The sequence below is a fragment of the Podarcis cretensis genome (genome assembly GCF_951804945.1).
Source record: "Podarcis cretensis genome assembly, chromosome: 2".
Lineage (NCBI taxonomy): Eukaryota > Metazoa > Chordata > Lepidosauria > Squamata > Lacertidae > Podarcis > Podarcis cretensis.
The window spans coordinates 9,129,134-9,143,608 of NC_137171.1; the positions used below are offsets into that span (position 1 = coordinate 9,129,134).

At 46.5% G+C, this 14,475-nt stretch overlaps 2 protein-coding genes across 4 annotated transcripts in view; both read right to left on the minus strand.

Moving 5' to 3' along the window:
* LOC307210707 (claudin-34-like) overlaps nucleotides 1-14,475 on the minus strand; it is a 219,286-nt gene that overhangs the window by 185,851 nt on the left and 18,960 nt on the right. The window lies entirely within an intron of this gene.
* Nucleotides 1-14,475, minus strand: part of COL2A1 (collagen type II alpha 1 chain) — a 98,813-nt gene that overhangs the window by 39,748 nt on the left and 44,590 nt on the right. For all 3 annotated transcript variants that reach the window (XM_079966624.1, XM_079966623.1, XM_079966622.1), the window contains 6 exons: nucleotides 14,183-14,281; nucleotides 9,948-9,992; nucleotides 9,666-9,764; nucleotides 6,431-6,484; nucleotides 2,681-2,788; nucleotides 733-786 (listed from right to left, as the gene is read on the minus strand). In XM_079966624.1, coding sequence (XP_079822750.1) covers nucleotides 733-786; nucleotides 2,681-2,788; nucleotides 6,431-6,484; nucleotides 9,666-9,764; nucleotides 9,948-9,992; nucleotides 14,183-14,281 — 459 coding nt within the window. The remainder of the gene's footprint in view (nucleotides 1-732; nucleotides 787-2,680; nucleotides 2,789-6,430; nucleotides 6,485-9,665; nucleotides 9,765-9,947; nucleotides 9,993-14,182; nucleotides 14,282-14,475) is intronic.

Consider the following 14,475-nt stretch of genomic DNA (forward strand, 5'->3'; position numbering starts at 1 on the left):
TCTCCAGGCTTCAGGTTCCTTTCGACCACCAGTCCCAAAGAGCAGGGCAGGGAGCAGCGGAAAGACGCAGCGGAGAGGCTCCTGCCATAGCCGCGCGTCACCTCTCCAGCCGGGAGAGGGTCGCAGGGGGCATCTTTTGCCCCTCGCGCGCTCTCCCGGCTGGAGAGGTGGCGCGTGGTTATAGAGGCTCCAGCCATAGCCGCGCGTCACCAGCCGGGAGAGGGTTGCGAGGGGCTTCTTTAGACCCACGTGCGCTCTCCCGGCTGGAGAGGTGACGCGCGGCCATAGAGGCTCCTTCCATAGCCGCGCATCACCTCTCCAGCCGGGAGAGGGTTGCGGGGCTATGGCGTCTTCGCTCCATAGGACGCACACACATTTCCCCTTCATTTTTGAAGGGGAAAAAGTGCGTCCTATAGAGCGAAAAATACGGTAACCTGTGTCCCGCCCCACCACCAATGTTTCTGGAATCCCAACTATTATCAGTCCAAGCAAGCATAGGTAACAGTCAGGGATGATGGGAGTTGTAATCCAGAAATACTGGAGGGTCACAGGTGTCCTATGTCTATTCTAGAGCAAAGCACACAGGGGAAAACATCGCTCCTTCAAAGAAGCAGTCAAAGAACCCTATACAACACAGAGCAAGGAAGCAGGAAAGGGCATCTAAATTCACTCTTAACCCTCCCAAATTTGTCCTTTCATTCAGATGGAAGCACAGCAGGCCCAAATGCTCACCTTGGGACCGGCCAATCCATCCTGACCTGGGAAGCCACGGTTTCCGGGAGCACCCTAAAAACAAGAAAGCAATGATAACATAACCTAGTAAGTCAAGGAGTGCAACAGTTCAGGAAGCTGCAAAGGACACTAGGAAGCATTGCCAATAGCAAGGAGTAAACCAGGAACTGTGGACATCTTCAGTTTAAAAGGCATGGCTCAAATAGCACAAGGAAGCAGCACAAACAAGAACTACTAGGGGTGCTAGAGCCACCAAGTGATCCGATATTATACAACCACTAGACAGGTGACACAGTCCTGCAGTATTTGCTAAGCTTCTGCACGGGCTTGTTCTGTATCCATATAATATAACCCATTCTAGGTAAAGAGGGTTTGTGCAACAGAATTCCTAATACTCTAAAGTCCACTTCAAATAAGGTCACTTCCTGTTCATTGAGCATTCATCCTGGTCTGCACAAGATTTGTAGGTAGGTGAGACAATAGGGCATTAGGCACACTTTCCCAGGACATTTCCCTATCACTTTCCTTCTTGCACAAAGTCCAGTTTTAAGAGGAAGCAGGCGAGTTGCACAAGAGCACCAAATCAGCTGCAATCGCGCAACTTCAATTTGTCGGTATGTGTCTGAACCCACCCCAAAACCGTCAAATGTCTGGAAGTGTCCTTTGTCAATGTGAAGTATAAACAACACACATATTTGCAAACAGGAGTGTTAGAGAGGTTCACTCTTCAAACAGCTGTGACTGGCTGCAGCTCAACTGCTGAGGGTATAAGGGTCAAGGGACCCCTGACCATTAGGCCCAGTCGTGGCCGACTCTGGGGTTGCGGCACTCATCTTGCTTTACTGGCTGAGGGAGCCGGCGTACAGTCATGTGGCCAGCATGACTAAGCCGCTTCCGGCGAACCAGAGCAGCGCACAGAAACGCCGTTTACCTTCCCACCTATTGATCTACTTGCACTTTGATGTGCTTTCGAAGTGCTAGGTTGGCAGGAGCAGGGACCAAGCAATGGGAGCTCACCCCGTCGCAGGGATTCAAACCGCCAACCTTCTGATCGGCAAGTCCTAGGCTCTGTGGTTTAACCCACAGCGCCACCCGCGTCCCTGTTGAAGATTACTCTGTGCCAAAAAGGTGCACAATGAGATCCACTGTGCAAGCCATTGGGTGTTTCATCAGGCTGGGTCTCGGGCTGTGCACTGCAGTGGTGGCTATGCTACAGTTCCCAAGGGACCGCTGCAATTTTAGGGTCAGGACTCACGCGCCCCCATGCATCTTAATGAAGAAATTGTTCAAAGTGTAATCATTCCTTGCTTGGCCCTTCAAGCTTCATTCATGCTCCACCTCACCTCCCACTTCCAGAGCCCAGGACAGTCCCTCATCCATCTCTCAGCAGCATCCCACCATTCTGTGCTCAGCTCCTCACATCTCAGAGTCTGCCCCCTGCTACTTGTGATCCCTGCCTCTCTAATGGCTTCCTGGCACACTCTCTAGCTCTTCCTGGTCCTTTGAGCCCACAGGCAATTCTTCAATGCAGCTCTATACTAAGGTTACCAGATTTTTTTCAATGAATCCGGGGACACTTTTCAACTTCAACAGATTTTGTCAGGGGACTGATTTGTAAATCTGGGGACTGTCCCCAGGAAACAGGGACGTCTGGTAACCTTACTCTATACTCCATTACGATGACCACTCACCTTCCCCCTTACCACACCTGCTGAAAGCTGAGCAGGAGGTAGCAGCTTGCCCCTGGTATGCCACAGAGACGCCAGTAAAGCAAAGTTCTTCCGTCACTTTCTGCATTATGTTGGGCACCCCACAGGGCACACTGCAAGTTCCAAAGCAAGCCTATTGGCAGGGGTTCGAGCCATTTGGCTCAATGGCTTTTCCCCACAAAGAAGACATCTGCTCTTCATATAGGAAGGTTCCTTGCCCTCCAAACGATGTCACCTACCCTCTCTCCAGGTGGTCCAATGGGCCCTGCAGCTCCTGGCTCACCACGGCCGCCTCTCTTGCCTTCTTCTCCAGCTGGTCCAGGAGCTCCTTGTGGGCCTGAAGGTCCCTGGGGTCAGCGGGGAACAGAACATACAGGCTTAGTCACTCTTTGAGCCCCTTCATCATTTTATGCCAAGCCCTACCAATGGCCAGCCCACTATACTGTCTTAAAGACACAATAAGGCATCACCAGGAAGTGACCTCAGAGTCTGATGAGAGAACAATGCAAATAGGCATGGCAACAGAAAGGTACCGTATTTTTCGCTCTATAAGACGCACCAGATCACAAGACGCACCTAGTTTTTGGAGGAGGAAAACAAGAAAAAAAATATTCTGAATCTCAAAAGCCAGAATAGCAAGAGGGATCGCTGTGCAGTGAAAGCAGCAATCCCTCTTGCCGTTCTGGCTTCTGGGATAGCTGTGCAGCCTGCATTCGCTCCATAAGACGCACACACATTTCCCCTTACTTTTTAGGAAGGAAAAAGTGAGTCTTATAGAGCAAAAAATACGGTAATTTTGGGCAAGTGGCTTACAAGGCAGGAAACAGAGGTCACTATCCTTTTTTCCTTGCTCCAAACCATTTATTGATTTGCTGCATTTATACCTCACTTTCTTCCAAGGACCTCAAGGCAGTCTGCTCCATTTTATCCTCGTAACAACCCTGTGCAGTGGGCTACAATGAGAGATCCAAAGTTACCCAATGGGCTTCCTGGCTGTGGAATTGAACCCAGGTCTCCTCAGTCCTACCCTGACAACTCTAACCACTACCCCAACACTGCCTCTCTTTCAGAGATTTTTCAGTGCCCAATAAACTGGGACCATTAATGGCGATCCCGTTAAATTTTATCCTGACAAAGTTTCAACCCAAGAAGGAATTAGATTTCAACCTTGAGGTGCTGCTGAGTGAAAAAGGAGCATCAACTGAATTATTTTGGCCAACATACACATGAAGCTTATATTATCTACTTGCAAAGAATTTGCAATCTAATATCTATTGAGGGATGATATTCCCAAGACTACTGAGATTGTTTCAGGATATTTTGCCGAGATTTTTAAAGCCAAATTTAAAACTACTTAATTTTACTTCATGGTGGCTATCGTGTTTTTTAGACATTTTATGTATTTAATATGTCTGGATTACCAATGGTTTATGGATGGTTCCTTGGTATGTCAATTTATTGTCTACCTTATGCCAATAAAGGCTGAATAAATATGCATGATTCTGCACACCCATGGGATGTGGAAGCCCTCCTGACATTCTGTTGAATGAACTGTCTCACATCTATGGAAGCTGATGAGCCAGAGAACCACTTGGTTTGTTTACACTGGCACAGCTTCACTAAACCCAGCAGGCCTTCTACTGAAGCACACACACTACTGTAAGGGATTCTTTGAAGGCCTCTGATGCCAACCTGCTGAGCATTATCTCCTCATTTTCAGAATGGAAAATGAAGCGGTATTCAGCACAGAACGACATCAGTGCCAAGCATTAAAGAGTGGGGATCCAGATGCAACAGGGCAGCCATTGTTTGCCAAGCCCCAGGTCACCCATAGGACAGAATTTTTAGCCAAAGGGACTGGCAGGGGAGATGACCAAGTCTTATTCCTCCCTGAAAGCAAGCAGGGGAGATGGGCACAGAGATCCTTTATTATACCAGATAGGCTATAAAGAAGGCTGATCGCCTTCTTTATTTGATTGATTTTAATTGATGCTTTTGAATTATGGTGCTGGAGGAGACTCTTGAGAGTCCCATGGACTGCAAGAAGATCAAACCTCTCCATTCTGAAGGAAATCAATCCTGAGTGCTCACTGGAAGGACAGATCCTGAAGCTGAGACTCCAATACTTTGGCCACCTCATGAGAAGAGAAGACTCCCTGGAAAAGACCCTGATGTTGGGAAAGATGGAGGGCACAAGGAGAAGGGGACGACAGAGGACGAGATGGTTGGATAGTGTTCTCGAAGCTACCAGCATGAGTTTGACCAAACTGTGGGAGGCAGTGGAAGACAGGAGTGCCTGGCGGGCTCTGGTCCATGGAGTCATGAAGAGTCGGACATGACTAAACGACTAAACAACAACAAAGGCTATAAACTAGTGTTTACCAAACCTGGGTCTCCAGCTGCTTTCGGACTGCAATTCCTATCATCCCTAACCAATGGTCTTGCTACCTAGGGGTGATGGGAGTTGTAGTCTGAAAACAGCTGGAGACCCAGGTTTGGGGAAGCACTGCACAATTTGGGATGCATTTGCCCATATGAAGCGTCAGACCGTTGATCTACCTAGTCAAGTTTACTCTTTGACTAGCATCTGTGGCGCTGCAAGGACTCAAGCAAAGTTCTTTCTCAGCCCTGCTACCCAAGACCTTTTTAAATGGATATGTAGGGACCATCTGAATGCAAGACATTTGTTTCACCATTCAGCCAAGCCCTTGCCAAAGGCACAAGCTCCTGGTAGCACCTGATTAAATCAGCATGCCATTTCAAAGTGACATGATACAATTGTGTGTCGTTGTCCCCCGTCCCCCAGATGACCTCTGCAGCAGTAAAACAGTTAACAATGAACTGGCCCTAATGAATTTACAATCTACATGTAGGTAGCTTGTGGCTATGTGTCCTCTGCTGGTGTCCTGTCCCATGTTTGGGTCTGCCAGACAGCCACATATAAGCATTTCATTTGCACAGAGAATAGCATGGAAAATCCACGAGTAGAACTGAACTGCAGTCATTTTCAGATTTTTATATAGGATTTCATAGAACAAGGCACCCACACATGAAAGTACAAAGCCCAGAAGGAGGAAAGGTGGGCATTAACCTTCTCCCTTGCCACATGTAGTCTGGGGCAGTGGCGTAGCGTGGGTTGTCAGCACCCGGGGCAAGGCAAGTAATTTGCGCCCCCTAACCCCTAACCCACCGGGCGACAGGTAGGGGCAAAGAGCTGCGAGCGCGAGTGCCCCCCCAGATGTTGCGCCCAGTGCGGCCAGCCCCCCCTGCACCCCCCACACTACGCCACTGGTCTGGGGGCAAAGGAATTCTAATTTCTGAACCGTGCAGCTGGAGGGGATTATGACGCAGCAGAATTCCCCCTCTACCAGAAGCCCTGGGTGCACATACCATGACGTGGGTTATTGACAGGCTACCACAGTGTTCATGCTGGTAGTAGCTGGCAGATGGCCAGATGCTCAGTGCATCCACCCTAATGCCCAGAGCAGGGGTAGCTGGAAGGTGTTATTGTTTTTTGGGGGGTGTTATTGGATTATTTTTATTTTTATTTTATATATTATGATCTTTTCTGTGAACTGCCCTGAGACCTCCAGTTATAAGGCGATATATATATTCAATAAATAAATAAAATAAATAGCCACACCCACAACTGGCATATGGCCCTTGGAGGGGTGGCTGAGAGTCAATGCGGCCCCCGGATCGAAAAAAGTTAGCCACTCCTAGTGTAGAGGATGAACAGGGAGCAACTGATACCATATTTACTCGAATCTAATGCTCACCTTTTTTGGCCAAATTACGTTGCGAAAATTAAGGTGCCCATTAGATTTGATGGCACATTTACATTTGCCAGCAAATACCTTTTTTTGGTTTCAAGGTTCTGAAAATTGAGGTGCACATTAGATTCGATGATGCATAAGACTCGAGTAAATATGGCACATCCAAAGAACAGACAGCATGCCAGGCATAAAGGCACGTCAGCAAATACTTACAGGTTCACCCTTGGGACCTGGTTCACCTTTGAAGCCTGCAATCCCAGGTTCTCCCTACAGAGAAAGGAAAGGAAACATATTAAGAGTAGTCAAGCTCCTATTATCACGTCAAGCTACTTGCTGATCTGGTCAGCAGAACTTCCAACTCAGCATCCTCCGTGTTGAAACATCCAAAGGGCGCGTTCCTTTGAATAAAAGGGCAGAGACCCAACACCAGGCTGGATAAGTGGCAGAAGGACTGGGATGATACAGAGGATGGGAAGGGAAACACTGATGAGTGAAAATTGGGAGACGTGGGAAAGAGAAGATTCTAAATGGAAAGAATCACTAGTTTAGCTTTCGAAGTCTCCTAACAGCATGTGCTACAGCTGGTGGATTCTGTTGTTGTACTCCAGCTCACTTCTGTTTCACAACCATGTGTCTAAGTCTTCAAACATGCACCACAAAAATCCAGAATTGACCTCATCCCCTAGCAGGTGTGGATATCCTCACTATCAGACAGATTTTCTGAACTTGGGTAAACGGAGCTGTACACAGAATTCCCAATGTGACCATATCCGATTCAACTTTTGACCCCTTTGCTAATAATCCCTAATTTGTCTTTTTTCACTGGCACATCACATTGTCAATATTTGCAGTGAGCTATTCATCATGACCTCAAGATACCCTGCCTGGGAAGTCATTGAAAGGTCAGATCCCATCAGCGCAAGAAAATATCTCCTCTTATCTCATGACTGCATACTTGTAGACACTGCCAAAGAGCTGCAAGGGGTATGATTTCCCTTTGTAGAAGCCATGATGATTCTCTCTCATGTTTATAATTCTCTTTTTAAATAAAGCTTTCCACTAATTTTTCAGGACTGAAGTTAGGTTAATGAGCCTCTAATTTCTTGGATCGTGCATGAAAACTGGTGTTCTGATAAATATTTTCCAGTTTTTATGGCAAAGAAGCTGATTTTAGTGACAAGATTCATGTTTTTGCTAGAAGCCAAGCAATCGTCACATTCAAGAACTCTTTAAGAATACCTGGGCATCTGCCACCCAAAATCCAATGACTTGTGTGATTTTAGATGCCAAAGCACCTCTTTGTTTTCTCAGAAGTTGAGTCCCTCAGAGTTCAGCTGGCGGTCTGCTCCTGTATATGTGTCTAGCACAGAAGCATTTGTCCTTCAGATGCTCCGAACCCCAAGGTGGTTCAGATGTAGGCCTCTTTCTAACATCTTCCACAGTGAAGAGCAATGGAAAGCATTCATTTAGCTTCAATGCAATCTCCTCACGTTATTTTAGTACAGTTGTACCTTGGTTCTTGAATGCCTTGTGACTCTAACGTTTTGGCTCCCGAACACCGGAAACCCGGAAGTGAGTGTTCTGATTTGCAAAAGTTCTTTGGATCCCGAACGTCTGACGCAGCTTCCACGGATTCTGATTAAGCGCGGCAAGCTCCCGCAGCCAATCGGAAGCCGTGTCTTGGTTTTTGAATGTTTTCGGCATCCAAACGGACTTCTGGAACGGATTTTGTTCGAAAACCAAGGTACAACCGTAATTCTCCCATGCTGTTGTCACACCTTTTTCTCAACACGGACAGTCCATCACTGGGGCTGCTTTGTTCCATCTCAGCTGAGGCTCCCCCACAAATTCTTCCATAATATATTCTCTATCTAGAAGCCGCCTGCTTCTAAAAGACGCCTGCTTCTTGGGACAAAAGCAATGAAAAACCTAGACAGCATCTTAAAAAGTAGAGACATCACCTTGCCAACAAAGGTCCATATTGTAAAAGCCATGGTTTTCCCAGTAGTGATGTATGGAAGTGAGAGCTGGACCATAAAGAAGGCTGATCGCCGAAGAATTGATGCTTTTGAATTATGGTGCTGGAGGAGACTATTGAGAGTCCCATGGACTGCAAGAAGATCAAACCTATCCATTCTGAAGGAAATCAGCCCTGAATGCTCACTGGAAGGACAGATCCTGAAGCTGAGCCTCCAATACTTTGGCCACCTCATGAGAAGAGAAGACCCCCTGGAAAAGACCCTTTTCCAGGAGAAGGGGACGACAGAGGACGAGATGGTTGGACAGTGTTCTTGAAGCTACCAGCATGAGTTTGACCAAACTGCGGGAGGCAGTGGAAGACAGAAGTGCCTGGTGTGCTCTGGTCCAGGGGGTCACGAAGAGTCAGACACAAATAAACGACTAAACAAGAACAACAACAAATCTAGAAGCCACTTGCTTTTTGCACAGAGTGAAAGGTGCCTCTGCTTCTCTGCTTATCATAGAGAACTCTGAGGTTGAAGGACTCTCCCTTTGTGCTGGGCACAGAGAACTTAAGGGGAACTAAGGATGCAGTTAGCCAGATACACCAAAATAATTTCTCACCACATCCAACATAGGAAGCTGCCTTATACCAAGTCAGACTGTTGGTCCATCTAGTTCAGTATTGTCTACACTGACTGGTAGCAGTTATCCAGAGTTTAAGGCAGGGAACCTTCCCAGCTCTATCTGAAGATGCTGGGGACTGAACATCTGCATGCAAAGCAGGTACTCTATAACTAAACCATGTCCTTTAACCCAAGTGTTTCTGAAGCCCCATGTGCACTGAAATACTGACCTCTCCACACGGCAAAAAAATCAGGGGACTGGCAGGGTTAGGGCTGATCATCAATAATGACTGGCTACAAAAGCCAGTCAAAATTTGTGGGTTCCTAGCTGCTTCCACCTCTTATTATCCACTTTCCCAAAGCTTAGTTAAAATGTGAATATCAGCATTGGGGAGAGGTTGTTAGTTTCCGTTTTGCCACTGAGCAGCTGCATGGAGTCACAGGACTCTGTTTACATTCCAGAGACAGTCCAGGCTATTGGAAGTCTCACGGGAGACTAGAGACGGATGTGACATTTCCTGTTTCCTTTGTTCAGTTGCTCTCTGCTTTCATAGATAGAGGATGTGTCTTTGCTCTCTGCGTAGTTAGGATAATAAAACTCTTTGCAATGTAGCCCAAACCTCTCGTCTCTTTCCTGTGCTGGAAACTCTGCTGAATGGAACGTGCCTTGGAGCCTTATCAAAGGCTCAGGTCGTTAAACACGTTGGGAGGCGATTCCGAAGGACTTGGGGGAAGAAAATGAGCTTTATCAGCTTGGCCGAGCGGAGATCCCAACAGAGGTTATGCCTAGTAACTTTGAGCACAGGATCATCAGTCTGGAGAGTCAGACACCTTAAAGTTTTGCATTGGTTTGGGTTTCTTACCGCCTGGCCTTTGGGACCCAAAGGCCCAGTTGCACCTTGAGGCCCAGGTGGTCCACGTGGGCCAGGAAATCCCGGAGCGCCAGCAATGCCCGGTGCACCCTATGGGCAGAATAGAGAAAGCAATTAAGGGCAGGAGGGGGAAAGTGCAGGGGGTCTGAGAAACAGCAAATTACTCAGCAAACTATTGTACAGGTTCTTGGTCGATACTGTTCATGTGATGGGCAGAGGTTATTGAACTTTCACCAGATCTTCTGCAGACAACATCAGTAATGTGGCACTTACCGCTGATCCTTTGGCACCAGGGATCCCATCAGTTCCAGGGTTGCCCTAAAAACAAAAAGAAGGCATTGATCAAACCTCTTTCCAATAAATGGTTGACTTGCTCCCTACCATGTTTCCTTCCCAGAGGGCTACCCAATATATAAATAGACATATTATTAAAGCATGGGTCTTGGGGCAATGGTGTTTTTTTTTTGTTTTTTTCAGAAAAGGGATAAGAGTACCGAGAATGGTGAGCCTGGAAAGAAAGCACATCCATATTCCTCATGGGGAAAGTTAGCAGGTCACCAGACATTTAGTAGTCTTCCTGCATTATGTTTAGACAAACATATTTCACTTCCCTCATCCTGCCCACTATCAGAGCCATTTTCTTCCATCTTTTTAAAAAATACAGAACACGTTTTGCATATATCTACCAACTTTACTATAGACACTTTGCTAATTCTCTTGTTGAGGAAAGGGGTTGTTGTTGTTTGTTAGCTTGCACAGCCCCAGCAATTTCACAACCACATGTCAAAATTCTCTGCTTTGTTCCATAAGAAGAAGAAGAAGAAGAAGAAGCAGCAGCTGGGCTCAGGGCGGCTAACATCATAAAACACAGTATACAAAGAAGATAAGAGCAGAAAAACAGGCAATCAATCAATTAATTAAAATACATCATAAAACTAAAAGATCTACAAAGCAAAATTCTTGATGTGCACATGCTAGTGTCACGATCCATGCACAAATTAACTTTAAAAGGGGGAAGGGGGGAAAAGCAAGACCCAGACCCACATCCTCGAGAGAAGGAAGCATATTTGAACGACAAACATACAAGGAGAAATTGAGGGCAACCAGGCCCAAAATGGGAGTGGAGCACAACAGAGAGGTTCTGGTCTAGACAGATATCATTTAGAAATCTAGACAGATATCATTTAGAAGCATGAATGAGGACAGTGTCACTGTAGCAGCTGGGTGGGAATTCCCTCCTAGCAAGTAGAACAAGACAGGCTCCCCTTATGCAACGATTTTAGCACTATAGGGTAGCAAATTGTCAATTGTTAAGTTTACAACTGCAGTTTAATCAGGTGGGTGGGAAAAAGAGACACCCCTGCTTCACATGACCTTATTGATGCACAGCTCACTTATTATTTACCTATCCTAGCAGGTGAAAAACACTGACTACCGGGGGAAGAACACGTCAAGGTAGAACATGAAACTCAGAGTTGTGAGTTTGAGCCGCACGTTGGGCAAAAGATTTGTGCATTGCAGGGGGTTGGATGAGATTACCCTAATGTCCCTCCCAACTCTACAATTCTATTATTCTAAGGTTGTAGCAGCAAAGAGCCCTGTAGCGCCGTAAAGAGCCAGCAAATTTAATTATGCTTTCGTGAATTAGAGTCCGCTTCACGAGATGCATGAAGTGCAAACCTGCAACCGAAGATTATATTTAATGCATTTGATGAAAGAATCAAGAACTATGATAATTTATGCCATAATAACATTGGTTAGTTGTTAAGGCACCAAAAGACTCCAGCACACTGTCTTTTGATCCACTGGGTATGGTGTTGAGTTAAGTTTGTGTCCATGCACAAGGGCTCAAATGGCAGATTTCTTAGGGTCATCACACCAAATACAGGCAGGGTCAAGATTAATCATCATGCCAAATACCCTGCAGAATATGGCCCAGACAAAATGTTACAACCTAATTGGCTAGAATTTCCCAGTTGCAAAAAAGGGGCATTCTGTCATCCCTTTCCTTAATATAGTCTTGCCATCCATAATATGTTGATTGCCCCATTATCAAAAGGCAAGTAAAAAGTGGCCAGCTGTAGTTAACTACGTGCATGCGTGAGTAGATGGGCTTTTTGTACCCACATTTTAACAGGTGACGCATGGAACGTGTGTTAGTGAACATCCACACAGGTCCTTTATTTTTGTGCCCGATTTTGCCTGGTGGCCCACATAGCAGTTGAACTAGAGAGGATCCTTTGGGACTCTTTCAAGTCTGCAAGTCTATATTCTATGAAACATAAGCAACTACCATATTTTTTGCTCTATAAGACACACCAGACCACAAGACGCACCTAGTTTTTTGAGGAGGAAAACAAGCAAAAAAATATTCTGAATCTCAGAAGCCAGAACAGCAAGAGGGATCGCTGCGCAGTGAAAGCAGCAATCCCTCTTGCTGTTCTGGCTTCTGTGATAGCTGTGCAGCCTGCATTCGCTCCATAAGACGCACACACATTTCCCCTTACTTTCTAGGCAGGAAAAAGTGATTCTTATACAGCAAAAAATACGGTAGTACTCATGCAGAGAAAGGTTGTGCAAATCCTGACTTGGCACTGCCATCTGCTGGTGGTTCCTGTATTTACACCTAGTTCACTTTCCATTGCTTGCTAAAACACAAGCAGCTGGGAAATCAGGGAATATTTTTGCATATATCTACTGGGGGAAGAAAAAGAGTAAATAACCACAGAATAATCAGGCTGAACCCTATACCTGATTAGAAATAATCTGTCAGTTAAGAATGAGGGTGATTTCTCCCTCAAGGATAATTTTGCCCTCACACCACAGCTACAAGTACTTGCTAAATGTAAGGTAAAGGGCCTCTGGACAGTTAAGTCCAGTCAAAAGTGACTATGGGGTTGTGGCGCTCATCTCGCTTTCAGGTCAAGGGAGCTGACATTTGTCCACAGGCAGCTTTCCGGGTCATGTGGCCAGCAGGACTAAACCGCTTCCGGCGTAACGGGACACCGTGACGGAAGCCAGAGCACACAGAAACGCCGTTTACCTTCCTGCCGCAGTGGTACCTATTTATCTACTTGCACTGGTGTGCTTTTGAACTTCTAGGTTGGCAGGAGCTGGGACAGAGCAACGGGAGCTCACCCCATCGCGGGGATTCAAACCGCCGACCTTCTGATCGGCAAGCCCAATGGGCTCAGTGGTTTAGACCACAGAGCCACCCACGTCCCACTAGAAGTACTTGGACAACACTTTTATTCAGGTGAGGTAAGACTATCCAGCAGGTGCCTTTCTCCACTTGCTAAGTGGCATGTGTCAACCAAGCCAGTCACAAGGAAAAATGCAATCACGGCACTGAAGAGGACTGGATTAGATGCCTCTCAGGGTCCCTTTCAACTCTACAGTTCTACGATCATAGAGCTGGATTACCATTATTCTATATGCTCTACAGAACAGTGCCCCAACCAAATGGCTAGGCACATTTTTCCCGGTCAAATTAGTTCATACACTGTTGAAACCATGTGGTTTTGTCATTTAAAGGCAACAATTATTTTTGAGTGCACCAATGCCAACAGGTGTTTTTTTTTGTGGCTCTCAATGCTCCTCTAAAAGATTTCCGTATTTCAACTCTTCTCTCTCTCTCTCTAAATTTCCGACTGCTCCCACAGCCTCCCACTGTGACACTGTAATGCAGCATGAATAACTGGATCTGGCCAGCCCAGCTGTCGGTCACCTGATGACATCAGGTGACCCATTTGCACAACATGTGGTGTGCATGGCACTTTGACATGACAACCAGCTGGCAGTCTGGGCTTCAAAGAACCACCATGCTGTTTGTTGACAGCACAACCAGCTGAAAGGCTTTGTGTCCTGCCTCCCCTTTGTCATTTATAAAAATAATAACAGTAATACTTCTTTTAAAATCAAAATATTTTAAGCTGGGCATTCCCCCTGCTCCCCTGCTGTGGTTCTGTGACTTGAAAATGTTGTTATGGCATGCCCCCAGGGCACCCAAATTTGTTTCTGAAAACAAAATTACAGTCATACCTCATGTTACGTTTGCTTCAGGTTGGGCATTTTCAGGTTGCGTCCTGCGGCAACCCAGAAGTAACCCGTTTCGCCACTCGCGCAGACGCACAAAATGGCATCACACGCATGCACAGAAGTGGCGAATTGTGACCAGCGCGTGCGCAGACACACAGACACGGGTTGCATTCTTTTCAGGTTGTGAATGGGTCTCCGGAACGGATCCCGTTCACAACCAGTTCACAACTGTGATGCTTTTGGTCACAGCCATGTTTTACACTTTGGCCATGCCCAGTTTGACCCACAACTTCTGAAGAGCTGACCATGGGTCAGTATGGCCCTCAGCTTGAGAAAGGTTAGCCACCTTTGAGTTAGGGGGCCTCAGAAGGAAAAGCTGTGGAAATCTTTTAATGATGCCCTAATAAAGCTAAACCATCTCCATGCCCCCCTGGAAATTCTGGTTCTCACCGGAGGAAACAGGTACTTACAGGAGCTCCTGATGGTCCAGGGGAACCGGGGGTTCCAGATTCACCTCGAGAGCCTTGGGCGCCCTCAGGGCCACGAGCGCCAGTGGGACCAGCTTCACCCTGCGAAAATATGAGAAGGAACATTAAGAGGTCAAAGGGAAACATGACAAAGTATCCACTAGGATGCCACAAGAAGTAGAACCGGATTCTTCATAACTTATGGTGACCTTCAAATGCTGGACTGATGTCCATGCAGCCTGCCTAGCGTTATCAGTCTTTCAGCTATGTGTCCTTGGGGCCTGGCACTTTTCGTT